Source organism: Stegodyphus dumicola, chromosome 3 (assembly GCF_044657685.1).
Source record: "Stegodyphus dumicola isolate Sdum_Otavi_A_Nest chromosome 3, ASM4465768v1".
NCBI classification, from domain to species: domain Eukaryota; kingdom Metazoa; phylum Arthropoda; class Arachnida; order Araneae; family Eresidae; genus Stegodyphus; species Stegodyphus dumicola.
The window spans coordinates 74,776,012-74,798,941 of record NC_140770.1 but is presented as its reverse complement, the minus strand read 5'-3'; the positions used below and the strand labels follow the sequence as shown (position 1 = coordinate 74,798,941).

Here is a 22,930-nt window from a genome sequence, read left to right as displayed (position 1 = left end):
TATAAGCCACATGATATTTATAATACATATGGTACTAGTCTGTATTACAGAACAATACAAGAATACTTTTTTCCCTTGAGAAATGTAATTTTAACTCCTCATGCTCCACAAAATATACCACGAGGATTACAGAAGCAATTTATGCCACTTTCAAAATAAAGAAATGTACAATAGCATAGGTAAAAATTATTAAAAAACAATAAATAAATTATAATAATAAAAAAAGAAAGAAAATAAGTAAAAGTAAAATAAAATAAAATAAAAAGTATTCAATAATGATAACTCAACTAAATTGAGAATGAAACTTCGAAAAGCAGAAATTGTCTCTTTAGTCCGATTCCGAAAAATGTGTGGCAAAGATGCAGACAAGTGCTTCAAAGTTACCTGAAATCTTCTGCTGAACATGATGAATGCACTCAAGAAGAATATGCTTAACATATTTATCGCCGCTACCTTAGCTGCACAAAGCATTTGAAGCAAGTCTAAATTGCTTTAAATAGCTCTTAAAATTGCCTCCAAAAATTGAGTTACTTTAAAATCTGTTAAATAATAAACAACTTTGTTTCTGTAAAAAATTCTGCGAGTATACAGAAATCCTTGATCATGTAAAAGATATTCCTAGATACATCAGCACGTTTCAGTAAATTTACTATTCCTGGCCACCAAGCATTCTCAAAAGCTCCGTTTATATCCAGGATTTGTGATTTGTGACGTAGGTTTTCTTTTTACCTTCCTTTACTGTATCATATAAGTGAAAAAGCACATTTTCAGCTGAATACAGAGGCGTAAGGCATATTGATCTTCATCCAAAAAATTTCTGCCTCTTAAGTGACAATTCAATCTGTTTATACAAAAAAAATATTTAAGCATGGCAGAAGGCTGACATATCTGATATTTTCAATACTAAGACCGCTTAACTTCAGTATTTTTAGGAATAGTCACAATTCTAGCTTTCTTCCACACCACCTGGAAATCGTTTCTAATATAGACCAGGAAATCGTTGCTAATATAGACAAACGTTATATATATATTTTATATAAGATTTTTGGACAAAATCTTGAAGATTATGAATAATTTTACTTCGGATTCTGTCCGGTCTAGGAGTTTTACATAATTTTAAACCCTTAAAAACATCATCAGCTTCAGCTATGGAAAATGGAAAGACATCATCTCAGAGCGGATAGTTTTATGAATTTCCTTATCGTGAACATCTAGACTGCTGTAAAATTACATCTGTTGTAGCCTCAAAAGATGAAAACTTGCCCTGATAACAGATCAGTTCCTGAAACTTCAATAGTTTCAGAAAATTTCCTTTTAACACCGAAAGAATAAATCTTCTTCCAAACATTTTGTATCAAAATATCACCGAGAAATTCCTTATAAGAATTAAGTTAACTCTCCTCTAATTTAGACGTATATTTTAGCATTATTAGCAAATAAATGTTTTTGTAAATTACGTTTTCGGTTCTTGTTCTTTATTATCTTCTTTTAGCTGTATTTAACTGTTTGCGATTGACCACCATCGAACATTATGTAAACGGGATTTCTTCAGTGGGATTGAGTGTTCTGTAGCAGAAATATTTAAATTATGCAATTTTACAACAATGTTATCTAACATCTCTGAGAAAGTACAAATTTGCAAAAAGTTAATTAATTCTACCTTTACACAGAAGCACTGATGAGGTCTGTCATTTTGTTTTATTGTTTAATTAGTTATCATTAATTTAATAATTTATGAAATATCTATATTATTAACTTTTTTGTTATTATTTTATTTATTTATTTTTGTTACTCTTTTCTAGCGGCCTTTCATAGGGCTCTGGCTCTTCTAATTTTAGAAATTACACCCTGTGTCAATGCAAGAGGGCAGTCTCTCAAAATACAATTAAAGTATGGTTTCGAAAATTTGGCTTTTATTTAGAAGTCTCAGAGGAATTTAACGCTAATGTTTCAGACATCAATGCAAGAAGCTTTAATGATTTATTTTTAGAATATATTGCATCTGACGATCACACTGAGATAACAAGTGAGGACATTCTGAGTTCAGTTGAATATAGAACAGCACTGCAAATTCTAAGAAAAACTGTTGAACTAAACGTATGCTGATTAGATGAGCTGCCAGCAGTTTTACAAACCTGAAAATACGAGTGAAAAAATTTTGATGAATAATGAACGGATAAACATGGATAGAGCAATTGTTTGTAAAAATAAAAGATTTCATCTAATACGTAATTATAAAAATGTTTTTGTAAACAACTTTAAATTAAATTTCGAAACTGCTTAAATAGTTTAATATTAGCATTATTTTTTTGTTACTTTACATATTTAATTATTAGATTAGTTGCTAGTTATTATCTTATTAGATAAGTTTAAAACTCGTATCACAATTTATTTGCAGAAATTGCCCATCTATTATACTCAAATACGTTTGGGACAGAAAGTAACTTAATAATAAGAAGCGGTAGGGTATATAATTAATAAGCAAGCGATATTGTATACTAGTATAAAGCTATTATGATTTAATTTTCCGATTCTATACAAGTCGTTCATTGTGAAACAGACTAATACTCAAAGTTTTAAATCGAAAGATTTTGGATTGGCGTGCATTTACTTTCTGAGAAAAGCATTTGCTGAAGATTTTAGCAAAATATTTTTTAAATTCCTACTTATTTTCGTAACAATTATTTCTTCAGTTAGCTCCTTGTCTTTATTCTTCATGTCACATCTTACTCAAGATTAAACGTTTACGTGCGTACAGAAATACTAATTTAGAAGGTTTGTATTTCTACCATCCTTGTACTTTTGTTTATATTGTAACAAGAAACGCCTAGAGCGGTTATTTTAAATTGCTTTTCTCGAGCATATAATAATTTTTCATTTTTCACCCGTGATGGAATAGGGAATGATACAAACTTTTATCGCATGAAAAAATTGCACACAAACAATTTCAAACACGCTATCTCCCTAACCAGAATTCATTCTCTTTTCAGAATATGTTCACGTAGCTGAAGGTACCATTTCCTCGACTGCGTTCGCAACACGAAACACATGACGAAAATACAACTTTCTATGGGGCAAAAAGAACTGCAAATGGAATTCTGGCTAACGTGACGCCGAAAGTTGGATGAGATATTCCAGTATCTCCATCTGGCGGGGGGAAAATGAGTCATAACATGTCTAATGGTTTAAAATTATGGTAGCAGAATGGACACACATCATGGACAAAAGGTAAGTCTTGATTATATTATTTTATTTTACTTTATTGCGCATGTATTGTATTTTCTTAAAGAAAAAAAGAAAAAAAAACCAATAGATTACCAGTCACTTATCGAACATATTTCCGCATGACTTTCTACTATTTAATTTCATATATAAGTTTCTGTTTTTCAAAGTGGCATAAAACCAACTTTCAAAAGCTATATTTTAAATATATACAGACTTTGAGAATTAAAAAAGAAGAGTTCTGCTAGATACCTAGCATACATTTTTATTCATACCATCCTCAGATGTATTGTGTGTAATATCTAGAAACATTAATCTAACTTATTGGTGCAAGGCGCACGTAATTTTATGAATAGAAACGCTTGATGTCATTTTAGTTAATCCCTCGCCAGTGCAACTTACTGCACTTAAGCAAAAAATTGTAATAAAGTAATATCTCTAAAAGCTTTTCTCTCTTTCCCCAGTACTACTTAAATTTAATAGCTAAATATGTCAACATTTTCAACAAACTAGAGATAATGGATAAGATTTGCAAAGGCTGAACCCTGTTAACAGGAAACTTAAATTTCAGCTACACTTAAATAGATTCTCGTAGCCACATATTTTGCTGTACTGTACAAAGTTATGGCTTTATCAGATCTGAAGTTGTAATATCACTTCTCGTAGAGAATCAGAATAACTCATTGAATCCATTCTCTTTAGGCTGTTTTTAATCATTTTAAACACATTCCATCTTAGTTCCGTCTGAAAGCATTTATTGATTTTGTAACGAATTAAATATTTTAAAAATCTCTAGTAAACCTAGAAGTCAATATTGTTATATTTATTTGTCGATTTAATTTCAAGAAGTTTTTCAGAATTTGGTTTATGATTAATTATGATTTTGTTTCTACACGTATGTGTATATTGTTGATATTTACTGTTCATAATTTTCTTCAGGTACTTTTATCAAAGCATACAACAAGTACACTTTGCCAAGTTTACTTGTTGTAGTTTACTTGTTGTATGCTTTGGCTATTATTTTAAAAACGTTCTTTCCATTACGCTCTTTTGTTTCCATCATATATGTAAAGGCAAAACTGCATCTTGAAAACATCTTTCTGATAAATTTATTAATATAGTTGTTATTATTTATTGTTAGTTAAAATTCGTAGTTTAAAGCTGCACCTTTTGTACAAAATCCAAAGAAGAAGTATACGAAATTAAGGAACCCCCTTTTTATCTTTAAAACCACTGTTCACTTGTCTTGCTTCTTTCTATTAGTTATATCTTCTTAAGTTAACATTTAAGTTGCAGATGCCTTTATGACATATATGATTTGTTTAGTTACTTCAGATAACTCAGTAATTTATTGAGTTAATATAACTTCTCCAGATATCTCAATATAAACTGAGTTTTGTTTTAGAACTTTCTGTTTATTTTAGTCTTGAATGTCCGTTTTTACTTTTTAACAATTACCGACTTTTATCTGTAACTTTTAAGTGTTTGTTTTTAATTATAAATCATAATAGTTTAAATTGGCATCTCTGATGAAATCGGCACTCAAATTCGTTTAATTATTTACAACGGATCAGGTGTTCTCAATCATAGGGAGATTCCTCCCTATGGCTAATTTTATAGTTTTAGAGGGGGAATTCAGTCAGCATTTTATTTAACTTTTAAGTATTTAGTTTTAATTTATAAAAAAAAATACTATTATTCAAGTTTTGGTATTTATCACTATTTTCTATACTTTTCATTGTTTAATTTATATAAACACGCTAAAAATAAACTAAATTTAAATAAATTTATATATCTTTTTCGTGTTTCGGAACGGAGGGGGAATGATCTAGTAGTGGTGAAAGGGATACGTGGGGTAAAAAAAAATGAGAACTTCTGTAATAGATTTATTAATATAACCTCCGTATTCCTTACTTCCATCTCTAACATAAACAAAAAATCTAGATTACATTACATCAGAATAAAAAGGAATTTATTTACACAAAGTAAATACAACACCGTTGTTGAGTTTCCTTATTTCACTAATGCGCAGATTGCATTAAAATTTTTCTATTTCTTATAGCTTCTGAAATCTTACGAATATATGATTGGATTTAAATATTATATTAAGACGTTTAATAGATTTTGCATTCAATTTATCTAGCAGTGTAAATATATCACTTCAGCTTTAAAGCAGAATATTAACAATTTAAAATGTTTCAATTCAATAGTCATTTTAGAGTTTCAGAGATTTATTAATCCAGTAGACTTTATTGCTGCGGAGAATTTATATCTTTAACTGGGGAGATAGTTGAATTACAAGCAGGCGTCAAACGCCATTTCATTTCTGCCAATTTTGATGCCCCCGGCCAATAATTTCAATGCAAATTAATTTCTGGTCCTTGGAGTTTGCCAGGTTTACATGTAAACATTTCGCACGAAAGCTTCACTTAAGCCAATAAAATATTATATTCTGCTTAGTGAATTTATCTGAAAATTGAATGTGGTATACTGATATATCATACTGAGATGTATTTTTCCAATTAATTCGTTATTGTATCATAATATAGATGTTTCAGTTTATCCAAAAGAAAAACTTACTTTCACCGTGAAATTACTTTTTAGATCCTTTTGTGCTTATAACAAAACGTTTGAGGTACTGTACTTATCTTCATATGCAGAGTGCACTAAAAGTCACAAAGCTTTCGTAAAATTTCCAAAACAAAATAAACGAGTTGTCGTAGGAGAATACAGTCTGCAGAATTATTGTCATGAATTTGATTATTTCTCGCCCTCCTTCCTCACCGAAAAAAAAAAAGTCAAAATTTCGTTGATAAATAGCCTTGCATTATAAGAAACATAAATTTGGAAACCAGATTAGCTTTAAAGGAAGCTATACCCAACCGCAAATCTTCAGTTTTGTATACTGCTTTATTTTTATAGATTATAATGAGTTACTGTAAGTTCAGTTTGGCTAAAAAAACATAAATTGTTTTCTACCTGAGAAGGGAAGGACCATTTCGTACAAGGATAAATGAAAATTCCGGGGCTTAATGACTATGACAGCACTAAAATTCTATCGTGTGGCATTTCGAAGGAACTGAGAGTTTGTCATCTGATATCGCAGTGCCAGACTGTCATTGCTCGAATTCTGTGCAGATCTAATAGCAGCATATTTCTAGATTCTAATATCACAATCAGCGAGCGATGTTAGCATTTCTCTAGTGATTGCAAGAGCTAGGAAACTACACAAATAATATAAAATTAGTAACACAACAACCTTAAGTTAAAATTAAGTCAAGATCTCAATTGATTTCGAGGGCAAACAGAAGGAAAAGAAGCTTCATCAGGAGGAAAAAGAATCTGCAAGATTCACTTGGGCAAGTTTCAAATGACATGTTTTTTTTTCTGCTTTCAGCTGCATTAATGTTCGTGAAAATTTCAACACCATGATGGAATTATGCAAATTAAACCAAACTCACTAGAAATGAAAGACATGCAAATGATTAGACTTAAAAAGGGATTGCGCATGCGTGGAATAAGAACCAGCCGTTTGTTCTGTGTATATAAGGGACTGTAAAGTTGCGTTGAAATCTGCTTATCGTCCTCTGTCTGCAGTGAATGTTTTATTAGTGGTTAATATGCCTTGGCAACAGTGGAGGGTATCATAGCAGCAACCAAAGGAGTTCGAATGAAACCGCATAGTCGGTATCTGAGATGTTTGACTTTCGTATCGAGTAATCGCAGCCCGCACGCAGCGTTATTCCAAACAGTGATACGTATGTGGAAGAAATTCTGACAAGGAAGTAGGCAAGAGAACAATGGCATGGGACGACAAACATCTCATCCGCTTGTCTGTGATGGATCGTACAGCGTTCTCTCGTGTGTTAGAACACCGTTGAAGCAAGACTACAGATATTGTGTTGTCTACCTCCACGGTTCGTCGCCTTCTGCTGCAGCATGAGGCGCGTGTGGAGATTCCTCTACGCAAGATTTCCGTGGCGCTAAAGCATAGACGCTTCCTTTAGTAGGTACGGCAACGCAGTGCATGGCAACAATTTGTTTTCTCCTAAGACTCACGTTATAATTTGGAGTACAATGATGGAAGAGTACTCGTCAGTCGTTATAGAGGGTAACGTCTACTTCCACAGTATGATATCCAGCGTCATACCGCACAAACGCCTGGCATCATGGTCTGGGTAGCTATTGAGTATAATCCTCGATTTCACTTGGTGTAGATTGCGAGCAGCCTCAGCAATGATCATTGAATTTGGCGTCAGGTCGAAGCCATATAGAATGCCATTCCCCAGGATTACATTCAAAATCTGCATGATTCAATGCCACGACGTGTACCGGCTATCATCGCTCAGACTACAAAGTACTGACTTCCGACGTTCGTTTTGTTTTTTGTCTTGTAAATTTGATCGTTTATTAGTACCACCATCAGTAATATGTGGAGTAAATTCCATTCATTTCCGATAATTCCTTCCTTCATGGTGTTGCAATTTTCACAAACATTAATGTATAAATACCATTCATGTTGCACGTTTTGCATAATGTGTTGCAATTGTCTTCCTACAAGTTATTCGTAGTTATTATGAAACTAGTGTAGTACGATTCGTAGTATTATGAAACTATAAACTGTGCATTAGCTGCAGTCAAGTTATGTTCATAAATGGGAGGAATTCATCAAACACTGAAAAACACTGCTGATAATCCACAATACATTCTGGACATTTTTTGAGCAAGTGGAGCATATTTTTCATTAAAGTGTTAATATCCATAATCTTTCGAGTATGGGTAAACGAAAATGCTGGCATTTGCATACAACCATTACACATCTTATGCATTATTACACATCTTATGTATCAAAGTATGGTGTGATTTCACGCAATCTGTCACCACTGACTCATACTTTTTTGGAAAGCTGTAGACCGCAAGCAGGAAAACGCACTCCAAAAGAGGACAGCACTACCTGAAAATGTTACACGGAAGCGCAGTATAATGTTTGAAGGAATAAATCTCACAGTAACTGTCACATTTATGCAAATTCGTGCATCCCGGATTTAACAGTTCCTGTAAAGCTATTTCGCATTTCGGCTTTAATAAGTAGCTCTTGTTATACTGCTGGCCTCGTTGACCCCTGGAGTTGACTCCGAGGAATTTTGGTTCGGGTTTGTGTGTGCTTTCCTGTGTACGCCAGCCGCTTTTCATCATTGGTTAATACAAGTATATCTTATTGTACGCAATTTAAGATAGTTATATGCAATACTAGCCAAAACGTTTTAAAAATAGCACTGTACGTTCTGACTCTCTACACCTTCGGTTTCAATATTCGGGAGAACTGCCGTGTGTTTGGCATATTTTTTAATATTCACACAGTAATAGTCAACCCAACATGTGCGTACCTCACATGTTTATGATTACACTTGGATTCACCTACTTTATATTTAACCGTCATTTTACTCAATATTATACACCAGCTGGAAAACTGCGGGGCATACAGATTTTTATTTTCCTCGCAGAATTTCTTAGTTTTTATAAAATTATTTTCCTTTATTACCTATAAATCATAAAAATTGCTAAATAAACATCTTTCCCTAGTTCACAGAGTCACCAATGACTTGGCCATATTTTCTTTGGGGTAAGAATAATCGGAGAGTATCAACGGCACACCTTAGAAAAGGCTATTCTATTCGTTACGAAGTCATGTTGTATAGATACAGATCAACGTATCAATGAATGGTATGAGCTTAGGCTTTAGTGTTATTCGAAGGGTAAGACGGCCACGCAGCGTCATCTATTGGCGAAATTTTAAATTAAAATTGTTTTTTGTCGCCAAAAAGCTCTAGATTCATAGCACGAATATTTGTACAGGACCTCCTCTTGGTAAAACTAGTGCTTTATTTTATGAATTTTAAGATTGACGTTTCGTCCAACTCAGATATTTAATATACAGCTCAGACGCAGAAGCTATTTGTTTGATAAGCAGAAAATTTCTGAATAGCTTGCGATTTATTCACATATTTAAACATTCACTTCAGCAGATTAATGAACTAAATGAAATACTTAATTCAGTCAGGAATAATAGCTGTTACTATTTTAGATACGGTGTTTTTAAAAGTAGTTGATTAAAGCTCGAGGGAGGGGTTGAAAAGCTCGACAGAAAAAAATTGCACTGATTCTGAGGATAGACCTAACCCCTCTTACTTACATAAATATAATACACAGTAGTAAAATAAAAGCAAAAGTCTCTGAACTGTGTGTGGATAAGTATTGTTGGAATAACCAACTCAGTATTTTCCAGCACTACTGGCGTTTAATAACCGCCATTATAGTGATGTCAGTTTAGCATGTCAAAGGATGAAGGCTTATAATTTGCTGTCGAAGAGACTTGTTTTCGCTTATCATGTGTCAACTTTAGAAGCAAATTCTAATTATATATTACAGAAGTGGCTAAACTTTATGAAAATAAGAGTCGATTCTAAAGTATCAGCAGCTTAGAATGCCACACCTGGATTTTCTAACAACCACAATTCCGTATTTACGTTGTTTGAAAGTATTTTATAGAAGTAAATTAATGAGAATTTTGCATTTTTATATCATTAATAATGTGACATATAAATAAAAATATTTTTTGCTACTCTATATTCAGAACGATTTTCTAAGGGAAAAATTTGCTTTTGCGAACGCTGTTTTTCTGCAATAAAAAATTGTGAACATTTAATACTTATTAATTGGATACTATTACGAATTTTATTGTAACATGAAAGAATAGAAGGGCAAACTTATTTAACATTGAGTAAATGGCCAAATTTGGCAAGAAATCGCTAAAAGTCGCCAAACTTGGAGACCATTTGGCAACATTTTAGTCCGATCCCTGTGTCACGGTACTAAGTATTGTAAATGAATAACTGTAATTGATCACGTTTAAATAACGTTAGCTGTAACCGTATCTGGGCCTTATATGCTTTCCAGTAATTTCGAGAAGCAGAAATAACTAGAAATAACTCTGCGGCCGGGTAAAAACTATATAAGACCAGAGAGAGCATCAGTTCTCAGTTTTTGTTGCGCGTTGTTAGTTCAGAGCGACTTCGGAGTATTCAAAGCTTCGCCTTTTAAATGCGCTGTGTAACGTTCTCAGTAGTTTGAAATGTAACTACTGATTGCACTCTGTGATTTACTGTGAAGAGTTGTATGACTATTTTATGGAAAATACCAGAACTCTGATATGTTTCTTTTGAAAAAAATAAATTTTATCAACTTATCTTCGGAGATGTGTGCACTCAATCTATTACGAACCTGTACCCACGGAGCAATACCGAATGTTCTTAACTCGATTGTCCGCTTCTCTTTCGTTTCAGTATAGAAAATGTTGTCACCTATTTTCGATTTGGGTCTTCAAACAATTTTAATAGATCAGCAGACGATTTAATGTATGTTTCTAACTCAGAATAGGATCTCTGTAACGTTGCTTATATTCTATTTCGGTGTCAGACTCGTCTAAATCGTGTGTTGAGTTTTCTCATATCAAGATCAAGCTGAAATAATTTTTCAGACTTACCACGTAAAGGCTCAAGAAGTTGTTCTAAAACCCCTAACTTCATTTTTTAATAATTAGTTATCTTTGTTGATAATTTAGCTAACTAAACGTCTAATAAGTGCTGTTTTCTTTTTGATTTCTCAAACACTTTTTTCCTCTTCAGAACCCTTTTTTGAATTAAAATTCAAATCGGATACCTCTAGTCTAATATATATAGTCATGCAAGTATACACTGAGCCTCATAAACCGACTTTCTAACTAAATCGTATATGGTATATAATAAACAGGTTTTTAAAATATAAATAAGCTAGCTCAGTATTTCGCAATGCATGCACGTTAACATGCACATTATCTGTGACTGTGGATATTGTTCCAAATCGGTTAAACAGCATCAAACTTCCTTTGATTCTAGGCAGTTATTAAGGTCGTACAGAAATGAATGACACAAATGCTGCCACAGAACGGAATACGATTTATTAACAAAAACCTGATAGTACATCGGTTAGAAATAATCCCTGCTCAAGTCAATACACTTCTGCCATCTGGCTGGGAGGTCGAAGGGCTTTGGTAAACCAATCTGTGGGGGGAGGTTGGTGCAGCATCTACGGACAATTGCATGCAATTCGGCAGAAGATTCAACATGTTGACCCCTTACTGCGCTCTTCATCTTGTCAAGTAAGGCGTAGTCCGAGGGGACCAGATCGGGCGAGTACGTAGGATGTGGCAACACAGTGAAGCGCAATGTCTCGTAAGTGTCGCGGATGTCATGACTGGCGTGGGGACGTGTTGCAAGAGCACATGCTGTGCCCTTCTGCCGCGCATAGTTCTGGCAAACTCACAGTACCGGTTGCTGTTGATGGCATACCTAGACTCCAGCCAGTCCGCGAAAAGAATGCCCTGGACATCCCAGAAAACGGCTGCCATTTGTTTCCGCATGTTCAACGTTGACCTAGGCTTCTTGGGACGTGGGGTTAATGCATGCTTCCACTCCATGGAGGTGTGCTTTGTTTTCGGGAGTGTCGTGCAAAACCCAAAACTCGTTCACTCTGACCAGGCGCGCGAAGAATTTATTCGGATCGGCATCGTGTAGTGCAAGAATTTCTTTGCAGATGTCGACGCGCTTCACATTTTTTTGTGTGAGTATATGAGCCACCCACTTTACACACACATTTGTCATCTACAAATCACCATGCACAATCGCCTGCAATGTTCCTTGCGCAAGTCCTGTTTCTTCCTGCATCTTGTTGAACATTATGGCCTGTTCGCCATGATTAAATCCGACACGGCTGCCACATTTGCTGCTGTATGCCATGTTGCTGATCGTCCCGCGCTGACACCTTTGGCTGCGGTCTGCACTCCACTGCTGAACTTGGCCAAACAACGGGACACTGTACGCCTTGAGTGTACTTTGTTACGTGCACCGACACCATATGATGATGTATCTCATTACCCTGTATCCCTTCCTTCCACAGGAACCACGCTGTTCAACGCTGACCGTGATAGTCACATTCCATCATTGCTGTCCACGCTCTTAATGACTACGGCGATTTAGTTTAGTTTTCATCTTTCACCATTTGGCCTCAACTACAAGGAGTTTTTGCCAATCGATCTCGGTTGCAATAGGCAGTTCTCCGTGGTAAAATAAGTAAGGCGTACCTTTTTTACGCCTATCGCCCGGAGGCGTGAATACACAAATGACCGAAGTCAGGCGATCGAGGTCGTGAAGAAGTTGCAAGTTGGTCTGTGCAAGATAGCAGGGTTCAAAGTCAGATTAAGAGTTCAAAGATGTAGAGAATTCACAGAATAAACGTGGGAATTCAGAGGCTCCTTTACTTCAAAGTTCGAAGTGGGCAGCTCTTAAAAGTCAGTCACAAAAGATTATGGGCGGGGCGCTGCGTGTCACGTGATTATTCCTCATCAGCAAAAGCTATCAATAATTTTACATCTCAAATCCTGTTTTAACGTTTTCCATAGGAGATTTAGAATCTTGAATTTTCGAAATGCATTGGGTAATATTTTTCATAAGGATGGTAATCTTCTCATCAAATATCTAATTTGCTGTTCTTAGTCTTTTTAAGTTCCTTAAATTTTTTGCTGTAAGATTCCTTTTGGTTAGTTTCTTCTGGTTTCGATAAAGTCGGGAATTCATTAACGCTGGGAGCTGGAGGACGCTTTTCTTTTCGGACTTCGGTCTTTGCTTCAAATTTGGAGAATTTCTTTTGGTAAGCTTTGTTAACTTCTATAGCTGCTGGCGTGGTCTTCTCCGCAGAAAATACAAGGCGGCTTTTCTTCAGGTTTGTTAGTGCAGTTGCTCGTTCTGTGCGTTTCTCCACATTTGCAGCATCTTTCTTGATTCAAGTATTAGTGCTGTGTATGGCCATAGGTCTGACATCGATGGCATTGTGTTGACCGTTTCCTTGGAGAATATTTTAATGCGAATATTAAAGCCGAACATATTGTTAAAATCAAAGATTGCATTTCCTTCTTTGTTGAGTTCAAGAACATAAATTGGTAATTTTTCCATCTCTCCTAGTCTGTTTCTAGAAAACTGTTTTGCCCTGATGATTGGAAATTTTCATAATGGAGTATTATTAAGTTCGTTAGCCTTTCTGTTGTTGTTGAATAATGTTAAAACGATATCTTTAGCTGCTGGTATTATAAGGTTTTTTTTTTTTTTTTTTTTTTTTCATACAACGAGAGCTTGCCCAGTATGGGCAATTCCTAGGCTTACTAGTTAAATAGCTTCCAAAGCTTTTCACTTGAAGTAACAAAAACCTTTCATTACTTGCATACTATTTTTGAGCTCTGATAATTTTCTTTTAAAATATTCTTCTCATTTATCCTTTAAATTGGCATGCTTTGATTCAAGATGTCATTTAAGAAACGATGGTTTCATACTTTGATTGGATAATAGTTGACCGGAAACAAAACACTGAGATTGAGTGTCCATCTCCATTCCAAGTAAACCCAAATGATAAATAACTTTCATTTTTTTCTATAAAATTTTTTTCCCTTTTTTTAATATTCTCAGTGCTAAAAAATAATCCTGGAAACATCACCTGTGAATCATCACTTTTCCGCTTAGTCAATTCTAGCCATTTTCTCATTTTAAAAATTTAGGTTTGTTTTATTATTTTTTTCACAAATATTTAAATGCACAATATATTACGAGTTCTTTAAAAACAAACGACGATATTCTCGAATCGCGTAGAAAATTAAGGAATACAAAGCAACAATAGGACAAAATACCTGCTGTTAGAGACAGCAGATCGATGTAAAAAATTATTCTAATTGAAAAGAGAGCAATATGAGCCCAGAAATGGTAGCAATATAAAATGTAGACATGCTAACAAATCCATCAACTCTAAAATAACTAATGAGACAGTATTATCTTTTGATAAAAACTTATTTTGATTTCTTATTAAGTACTACATTTATTTCTACTATCTATCTCTAAAAGTCTCTCTAAAAGAATCTCTTTAAAATGTTTATCTCTAAAAAAATGTTTGTGAAAATAAAAAGGGGTTCTTTTGTTAACGTCTATGTGCGGGTATTGACCTTGAACAAAGCTCAGATCGCATAAATTCACGAGTTTTTGAAAGAAAAAAGGATGCTTGTGATAAAGACATTTGAATTTTTAAAATTTACTTATGGAAAAACAGGGGAAAATTTGGGGGATTATCCATTTCCTCTATGTATTTAATTCTTCGAGTATTCTTGTTTCAAACAGTCTGGCATATTAGCCGGAACGATTATTCGAACTATGCGATGTATTGCTGTGATTGATTTATGTCTTCCAAATGCGTAACAGATAATCAGTTACATGTTTGTTTTTTTTTAAGGCGGGGACATTTGAGTCTTCATATCTCCGAATCTGCAAAATGTTCTTCCCAAAAATTTCTAAAACTCGATTACTAGCACTTTTACTTTTGCTGTAATTCGTGTTTTTCGAATCCTATTCTAAGAAAATCGCGAACTGACAATATTGGAAAGATTAGTTCTTGCTATTCAGTAGAATATTTTATTGAAATGAGAACACGATTGCTGTAATTTTAGTGGTGTTAAATCACTAAAATCACCTTATGACGAACCTAAGGACCAAATATTTCAGCACAGCATCTGAAAAATTCCGCCAGAATTCTCAAGTAATTAATGCGTTGAGTTTTTAAAAAAAATTCTCGGAACTCTAGTATCATCTCGGTAATTCTGAACATAGATTACTTACTATAAATAGGTCTTCGATGTTTCTAAAAACTTATGGCATAGTATATAAACGATGCGTCGCTGATGTATCTGTTTGGATCTGTTTGTCCGTCAATTGAACTATTCAGCCCTGGTTGGTGTTTTTACCTTTTAACTGAAATCTGAGATGTTACTCAAATATTTTTCTCAAACTGCATTGAGAAAATGAGCTTCAAGATTCAAGAAATTAAAGTATTAATTTATTAAATTTTCTTCATTTTAGGCGCATTGTTTAAAAATATATTTTAAAATTTCATTAAATGCAGAGTTCAAATTTTGCTTCATTTAAAATAATGTTATATACTTTTTTATTCATCTTCTTATTCTTCTTATTCTTATTATTCCTCCTTTTTTATTCATCTTCTTATTCTTATTCGAAGGATTCCTGAGATCTGGTATTCAGAAAATTCGATAATTTTTCAGAAATGTCTATTTAATAATTGTTTAGAATTAAATGCTTCAAATTATTCATTTTTATTTTATACATAACCTAACTGACTAAATATTTAAAATGTTTATTAATAATAAAACCTAAGTTTGTACTTCTGTTTTAATTACTATTTTATTTTTTCTAATCTCCACTACACACAGAAAATAAATGTGCTATTTGCGTAAAATTCCCATAATAATCCTATTAGTAATTTTTTTTTTACCTTTATTTAGTATGTTGGAATAGTGAGAAGTGGCACGCATATTCTTTTTCAGATACTGGCACTCTTTTCAAAAATGTTGGCCACCCCTGAGCTACAATAAGAGAATAATATCCCACCTCTATGTAGAGAATCACTTGATAAACTATATCCATTTCCCCTGTATGCTGAATAAAAAAGGAAACTGCGAAATTCCATATTTGTGTCAAGTTCAAATGTGATTCGAAATGTCCAATATCTGAAGTCATTTCTACGTTCCTTGTTGAGATAGCAGTACTATGAATCACTCTTTTTAAGACTTTTCTAAGACTGATTCGCTCTCTCTATCATCTTAAATCTCATTTCTAAAGGAAAAAGAAATTAATTTGCTAGCTCATCATCTTAATGGTACGTTAGATTCGCCAATGCTCAAAATATTTCTTGGTGGAATAACAGCGGTTGTTAATAAAACTGGGAGGCTTTGAGTCAGAGTGAACTGAATTAATAAAATCAATAAAAAATAAAAGAATGATTAAATCATTTCCACTCGAACCTTCAAGGCGGAAGTTTATTGTAAAAAATATTGATTTAGAGTAATATCGTCTTATGACTCATAATCTCTTGTGTCTGTTTACAGCAAGTAAGAAAATAATAACTTTATTTCAAACGAAATTTTTATCTTTAGAAGAGGTACAGATAAGGGGGGTTTTTCACATTGGTATGAATACTTTATGAATATCTGGATTGGATTTAAATTTATTGGGTTAAGGCAAAATAAGGTATGGCTTTCTGTATGAAGCAATTATCTTGTATTCACGTTATACATGGAGAAAAGCACAGAAACATCCATGCAGCCAGGCCCTCGCAGAGAACTGCATCCATATCAAGCTACCAATGCTCATTGGTTTAGCCATTTTTACTGCCACCGGTGGATATATGAATATTTAGATTCCAGGCTATATAGATGAAGTGTGTTTATCTCTTCCCTTTGTCTTTTTCTGTGTGTATTGTGTGCTTGCATAGTATATGTAATGTGTAAAGCAGACGAAAATTCTTTTGCCTTTTCTAACTTACACTATGCAGTTTATATTTGATGCTTAAAATCAGACCAGAGCCTCTAGTATTTCCAGTAAAATACGTTTAAGGCTTAGAGTTGGCTACATTAGCGTTTTCCATCTTGGTCGCGTAAATCAATTTATCGCTAGACGTCAGCTTGATTATTTCATCCTATATGAATGAAATAGAAGTAAATGGTTTCGACCAATAGTTTGATTAAGTTTCACACATGAATTCGCCCTTGAGAAACGTTATTTCCACAGATTTCTGCTTCTGAATGCAGATTTCTGAATTGAGTTAACATATAAATTAAGCATAATATTAGATTCAACAAAACTGTGTAGATTACACAAATGTTAGAAAAAAATTCGTGATTCTTCTCTGCATGTTTCTGGAAAGAAAATCATTGCTGTATTTCTTTGAATAATTGCTTTCAGCAGTTTACTTACAGCATGATACTATTTCATTCCCTGCTAAGTGCACATATTCTTTTGAACGGGACCAGAATGCATTATATAAGTATATTATGCACAGTTTACAGAACGTTAACACAGAGTTTATTTGCAGATAGATATATAAACTGTACTACAGTTTTCTATAAACTGGGACCAGGAGGAGACACATTCATAGCTTCTGTTTAAATGGTTTGATAAATAGTTTTAGTTTTATTGTTGTTTAGATGTCAAGTACCTTATACAATAATTTTCAATGAATGAGTTTTTATATACTAGAAATATGAGTATCGTAAATACAAAGTGTTTCAAATGATTTTGTATTTGTATTATAGTTTATAATTGACAAAAGTATATTTTAACTCCTTGCAGTTCCTTTTTAGAAGCATTGATTTATAAATCGACCAGAGTCATAAGGTAAATTCTAATCAGTATTATTTATTTAGGTACTTTTTTATATTGTACATTATTACAATAAACACTTATACGTTAAGGCCAGAACTGTGAGAACCGTATAAAATGCTAGCTGAATTTCAGTTCCTTGAGAACTAGAATAGTGAAGAACTGTGTAGCGACTATTCGCCGAGTTCTTGTCAGTAAGGAATCCAAATAAGGATTGATTAAGTACCCTTTATTCCAACTAAAAATAAAGGAACATATAGCCCTTTCTCGGGCTTACAATAAGTCTCTACTTGGGCTTTAACTCAAGACAAAAAGTATAAATAAAACTAATCTAATGCTAACTAAAATAAACCAGCCGAAGCAGCACAGAATAAACTAGGTAAGTTGGCTCTTATGTACGATCACCGGCGTATACCAGGAGGCTCGTAACAATCTCCTACGCTCTTTTACTGAAGTGACCCAGACTTCAGCTTAGCTACAGGTCTCTACCTCATTTACATATATAGAAATTATGAAAACTCATTCTGGCAGGGAAACATATGTGAGAAGCGAGAATTTAAAGAAAAGGCTTGTTTAAAAATAAAAAAATAACTGATAGGAAAATAAAGCAAACCTTACAAACAATGCATTTTTAGAGTTGCAAAGTTAGAAAGAGTATAACTTGGATAATATCTTTAAAGAAAATCCTATAACTTTGTGTCATGATAAAGTTTAATACTGTACAATTTACCAGAGTGAACATGTTTACTATGTAAAACATTGTAACAAAATAAAGTCAGCGACTAAAACACAACTGTATTACATAAAAAGAAGAAATTTTTAAACTCAAAGATGCGAGCAATTCAAGTGCTGAGACATTATAAAGTGGATCTAATAAGGTATTAACATGAGTGGAATTACCATCTTTTTACTGTCAGAAATAGATTGCAAAATTTATTTGTTTTTTTGATTATCAGTAATAATTCTTAATAAATCGTTAGCAAAATAAAAATAGTAGACAATCACTTAGAAAGTGGTAAAATAATTTCTTTATCTGCAGAAGAAGACATTTTTGAATAAATTAGAGAAGAAATCTTGTGAAAGCAAAACTGTAAGATAAATTTCTCAACCTTGGGGTGACTATAAAGAGGTTCGTTTCAGTGCAAATCAACTACTAAGGATTAAGAAAACATCTACAATAACGTAGTAGCAGATTAAATGCATCTGAGGTAATTAAAATGATTTACTTATATGTGGTGTAAACGTTAATGTCAGGAACTGTTCGATGCAGACTTCAGAGTTTTGGTTAAACCTTAGAATTCCAAGGAAAAAAATATTTTTAATATGTCGGACAAAGGAAGAGTTAGAATAGACTAAAAGGCATGTTAATTATTCGAAAGAGTACTAAAGTCTAGAGCGATAAAAGCAGAATACCTGTAACTGATGCCGATAGAATGAAATGTTTTAAAAGAAGAATTGTAAAATATGGGTTTTCTGAGGAAATAGTACGCACCATGAAGCCTTCAGATTCTAAACTCTGTGAGAATATATAACAAATGATGTGGGAAGAATTAGATTAATAAATTTCATTTAAATTAGCAGAAGCTTTATCTCTGATGTATTAGAGTTGAAATTAATACTGTCAGCCTGCGAAATCTTTGATAATACTGTGTTAAATTTCAACATTAATTATTCAACTTAAACATTAATTATTCAGAAGAAATAATACAAATTTAGGTTCTATATTCATTTAGTTCATGAGAAAATTATTCCTACAATTCATTAGTAAATTTGTTAGCAGTTTATAAATATGTACGTCCCTAAAACTGGATGTTTTACCGTCATAAAAGGGCTGTTGAAAAAAATTAAACACGGGCGTTATTTTTAATAATATTACAGCAAAAACCGTGCACCAAATACTTCGATATTTGACACAATAACTTATGTTGTTAGGCACACAGTTATACCCATGCGTACCTTTCGATTGTGGTAAGGTGACGTACTGATTTTTTTTTCAAATTATGGTAATAATTTCCTAAATAATAACATATATTGTAAATACCTGTGAATTATTTGCAACTGAAGTGTTATTAAATGTTCACAGTTATGATTTTTGAATTAGTGACTGCTACTAATGCTGTAATAAAGCTTATTACAATTTTTTCTTGTTGCTTCATTTTCTTTTATTTCTTTTTGATGACTTCAGAGCTCATAGTTTTTAAAAGTCATAATGCTGCAATAATCTTCCATTTTTTTCATATAGAAAACAAAGTAGAAGTAAATAAGAAATATATCAATTTTGTTACTTCCTTTTTAGCCGGCCACCGCGTTCATTCATCGAGAGTGGTAAGCTCAACCGCCCGACCTGTATCATGTAAATTTCAGATATCGACAAAGACTTTTACAGTGGCCGCTTTAACAAGGAAGTACCGAAATGTCTCTTGAATCTAATGAGGTATGAAGGGATGTGTTTGAATATGAATAACAGTATGTTTTTTTTCTATATTATTTAGACCTTCAGATCGGACCGAAGAAGATTTGGAGATGATCTACAACCGGCTTCGTGGCATCGAAGCTTTCGAGAAGTACCATCCTACCCTTCTCCACCAAATGTGCTATTTCGGTTACTACGAAGACCTGGACAAAGGAGTCACATGTAATTATTACAGTAATCTTTATTTATTACTGTTAAGACTTATAGATGTATCACAAAGTATTTGCTAAAAATTAAATTAAAAAAGGCATCCAGATAAGAATAAAACACATTTCAGGTTTTTTTGAATTAAAACTAAATTATAAAAGTATACTATGAAATTAAAACTTATATGAGAATGTTTTTCACTTAGTTCTGTTTTGATGTGCACATTTAAAATGTTGTAAAAATTCAGTTTATGAAGTCTTGCTCTGGCTACCTTCATGTACCCTTTCACAGTTTCTTCATAACCTGACTTAAATGATTGATGGTAAATTATCTTGAAATGAGTTCAGTTTTTAGGCTTTTTTTTCCTTCATATTCTTTCTTTTAAATGATGCTCTAAAACCTTTCGAAGCTTTTAGCCTGGGTTATTCGGAGAGTATTATTCAGTTCAGTTACAAAATCAATTTTCTTTTTGTTCAAACAGTTGATAATATCTTTCGTATAGTGATTGATGGATAAATCCGGCCTAAACGGATCTTCATTTTAATGATGTTGTAAAATGAACCACTTTTTAATGCAAGTTTTTAAATAAACAAAACCATTTATAGTTTCCTGAAAAGGGACTGCTTTAGGAATATTGCTGTTTTTGTCAATGACGTGCTATAATATGATTTTTAGGCTTTATTTTGAAGTGTAAGAGACAGATGGAATGTCGAATGTTAACCCATTAACCGCCAAAACTACAAGGAATGTTTCTATTCTCATGAAAATAATAACAAATATTAAATTAAGCATCTATAACATGAATTTACATTGAAAATTTTAAAAAAAATGCTTTTACCTGTGGAAAAAGCTAGTGTTGCGTTCGCGCAACGTCAGTGGAATAACACTATGTTTGTTTAGTGAGTAGGATTGTACTCGTGTGATGTTTCTTTTGAGTGAAGCGCAGGATTACTTTTTAGCTGTATAACGTTTTATAAATCTACAAATCACTTTAAATGTAATTAATTTAATATTAAAATATACATTGTATTTCTTTTACAAATACAGATTATTTCATTTGAAAGATTCAAGCATGAAAAGCTTGATTACGATCATGATGTAGAGCTACATTACATACTTTGCATCTATGAACAGTCTGGCTATGGTACTCTTTACAACAAAGTCTTTTGTTATCAACGGACTTTACGATAAAATGTCTACCATCTCCATGCAATGGTTTTTGAATGCTGAATTTACTAGGTCTTCCTGATGCTGATCTATTTCTGGCTAAATCTACACTCTCAATAGGAGTTTGCAAAAGGAATAATGCATTCTCGCGTCTGAAATCTAAAAGAGACTTTATATTTCCAGTAGTAAAAAGTGGTGATATTTAGTAAGTTTAGATACAGTCTCACCTCAAATAATTTATCAGTATTGTCAATTTGACTATTGTTAAATGCAAATTCTGCTTCATATTCCTGTACTGCAAACGTGATATCAATTCTCGTACAACAGAAATGTCCTTATCAAAAGACCAATACATTTTTTCTTGAGGTAAAGAACGATAACCTGTAAGCAATAATATTCCAATAAATCTTCTCATATAGGCTTCAGATGCAATAAATTCTGGGCGGTTTTTTTTTTTTTTTTTTTTCTGAGCATATATATTTGTCTGTTCAACGAGAAGAGAGTAAATGTCTAAACCAAAAACAAAATGGAAAATCTGTGCACTAGTTTTACTTTGTGTTTTGTCTTTTATAATTTCTCTTCTATCTCTTTCTTCATGTTTTTCCTGAGACATAACTAACAGTTCCTTTTTTATCCACTTCAAGATTTCAGTCTTCTGCTTTTTAAACTTTTTAGTATGACTATAACTGCTTTTAGAAGGCTGAAACTTACTTCTTACGTAAATTTTAACTTCCCCAGCAGTATCATTTGGTAAAATATCATTATTCATTATTTAAAATATTGCCATTCCTTTCTTTTTCGTCACTAGCTTCTGCAATTTCTGGGGGAACAACAACAATATCAGTTTCATTCTAGTGATTATTAACATTAGCATCATCTGTTTCTACATCAAAAAATCTTTTATGGGCTTCTTTTAATGTAAGATACTTCGTTCTAGGCATTTTTAAACAACCAGAACATAAACCAGAACATCGAAAAGAATGAGTGAAAAAGGAGATTGACTACCCGTTTCCTGCTGACGTTGCGTCAACGCAACACCTGTTTTTCCTTTTTTCCTAATACAAATATAAACATCTGACTGATGTAATGTTCTGATAAACGGTGACCTTGACTAAAAATAGATCACTCATAAAGACGGCGATTCTTTCGTTAAATATTTTCAGAAAAAATACACGGACGAAAATTTTGCTTAAATTTTGCTTAAAGTATAAGATTAATTATTATAAACAAAATAATTGTTGAAGGCAAATATTTTTTTACAGAAATAATCTTCATAATATTCCCTACACAAAATCATCTGCTGGTATAAAATATCTTAGGTAGTTAATTATAACGCATTTATTTTGATCGTTGCGTCAACGCAACACCAGCGGCTAATGGGTTAATGCTTGGCGAAATACCACTGAGATTAAAATAAAATATAAAAATTTGTTCATCATCTATGATCAGTTTTCACCGATTTTATGGTGGAATCTATTGCTTATCAACTTAACGGCATTTTTTTCTCTCTCGAATTCTTTGACTTTTTTGTGTGCGTCGGAGATACCACTTTTGGTATAAGAAATTAAACGCAGATTATTCTTCAGCTGATAAACGTTTGATTTTGACATCTTCAATT

General features: G+C 33.0%; 1 protein-coding gene across 1 annotated transcript in view; it reads left to right on the top strand.

The window, feature by feature from the left end:
• The window catches only part of Epac (Exchange protein directly activated by cAMP), a 445,559-nt gene that overhangs the window by 130,737 nt on the left and 291,892 nt on the right, over positions 1-22,930 (top strand). Inside the window, exons 2-3 of the mRNA XM_085813001.1 lie at positions 2,991-3,228; positions 20,018-20,160. Coding sequence (XP_085669127.1) covers positions 3,194-3,228; positions 20,018-20,160 — 178 coding nt within the window. The 5' untranslated portion in view covers positions 2,991-3,193. The remainder of the gene's footprint in view (positions 1-2,990; positions 3,229-20,017; positions 20,161-22,930) is intronic.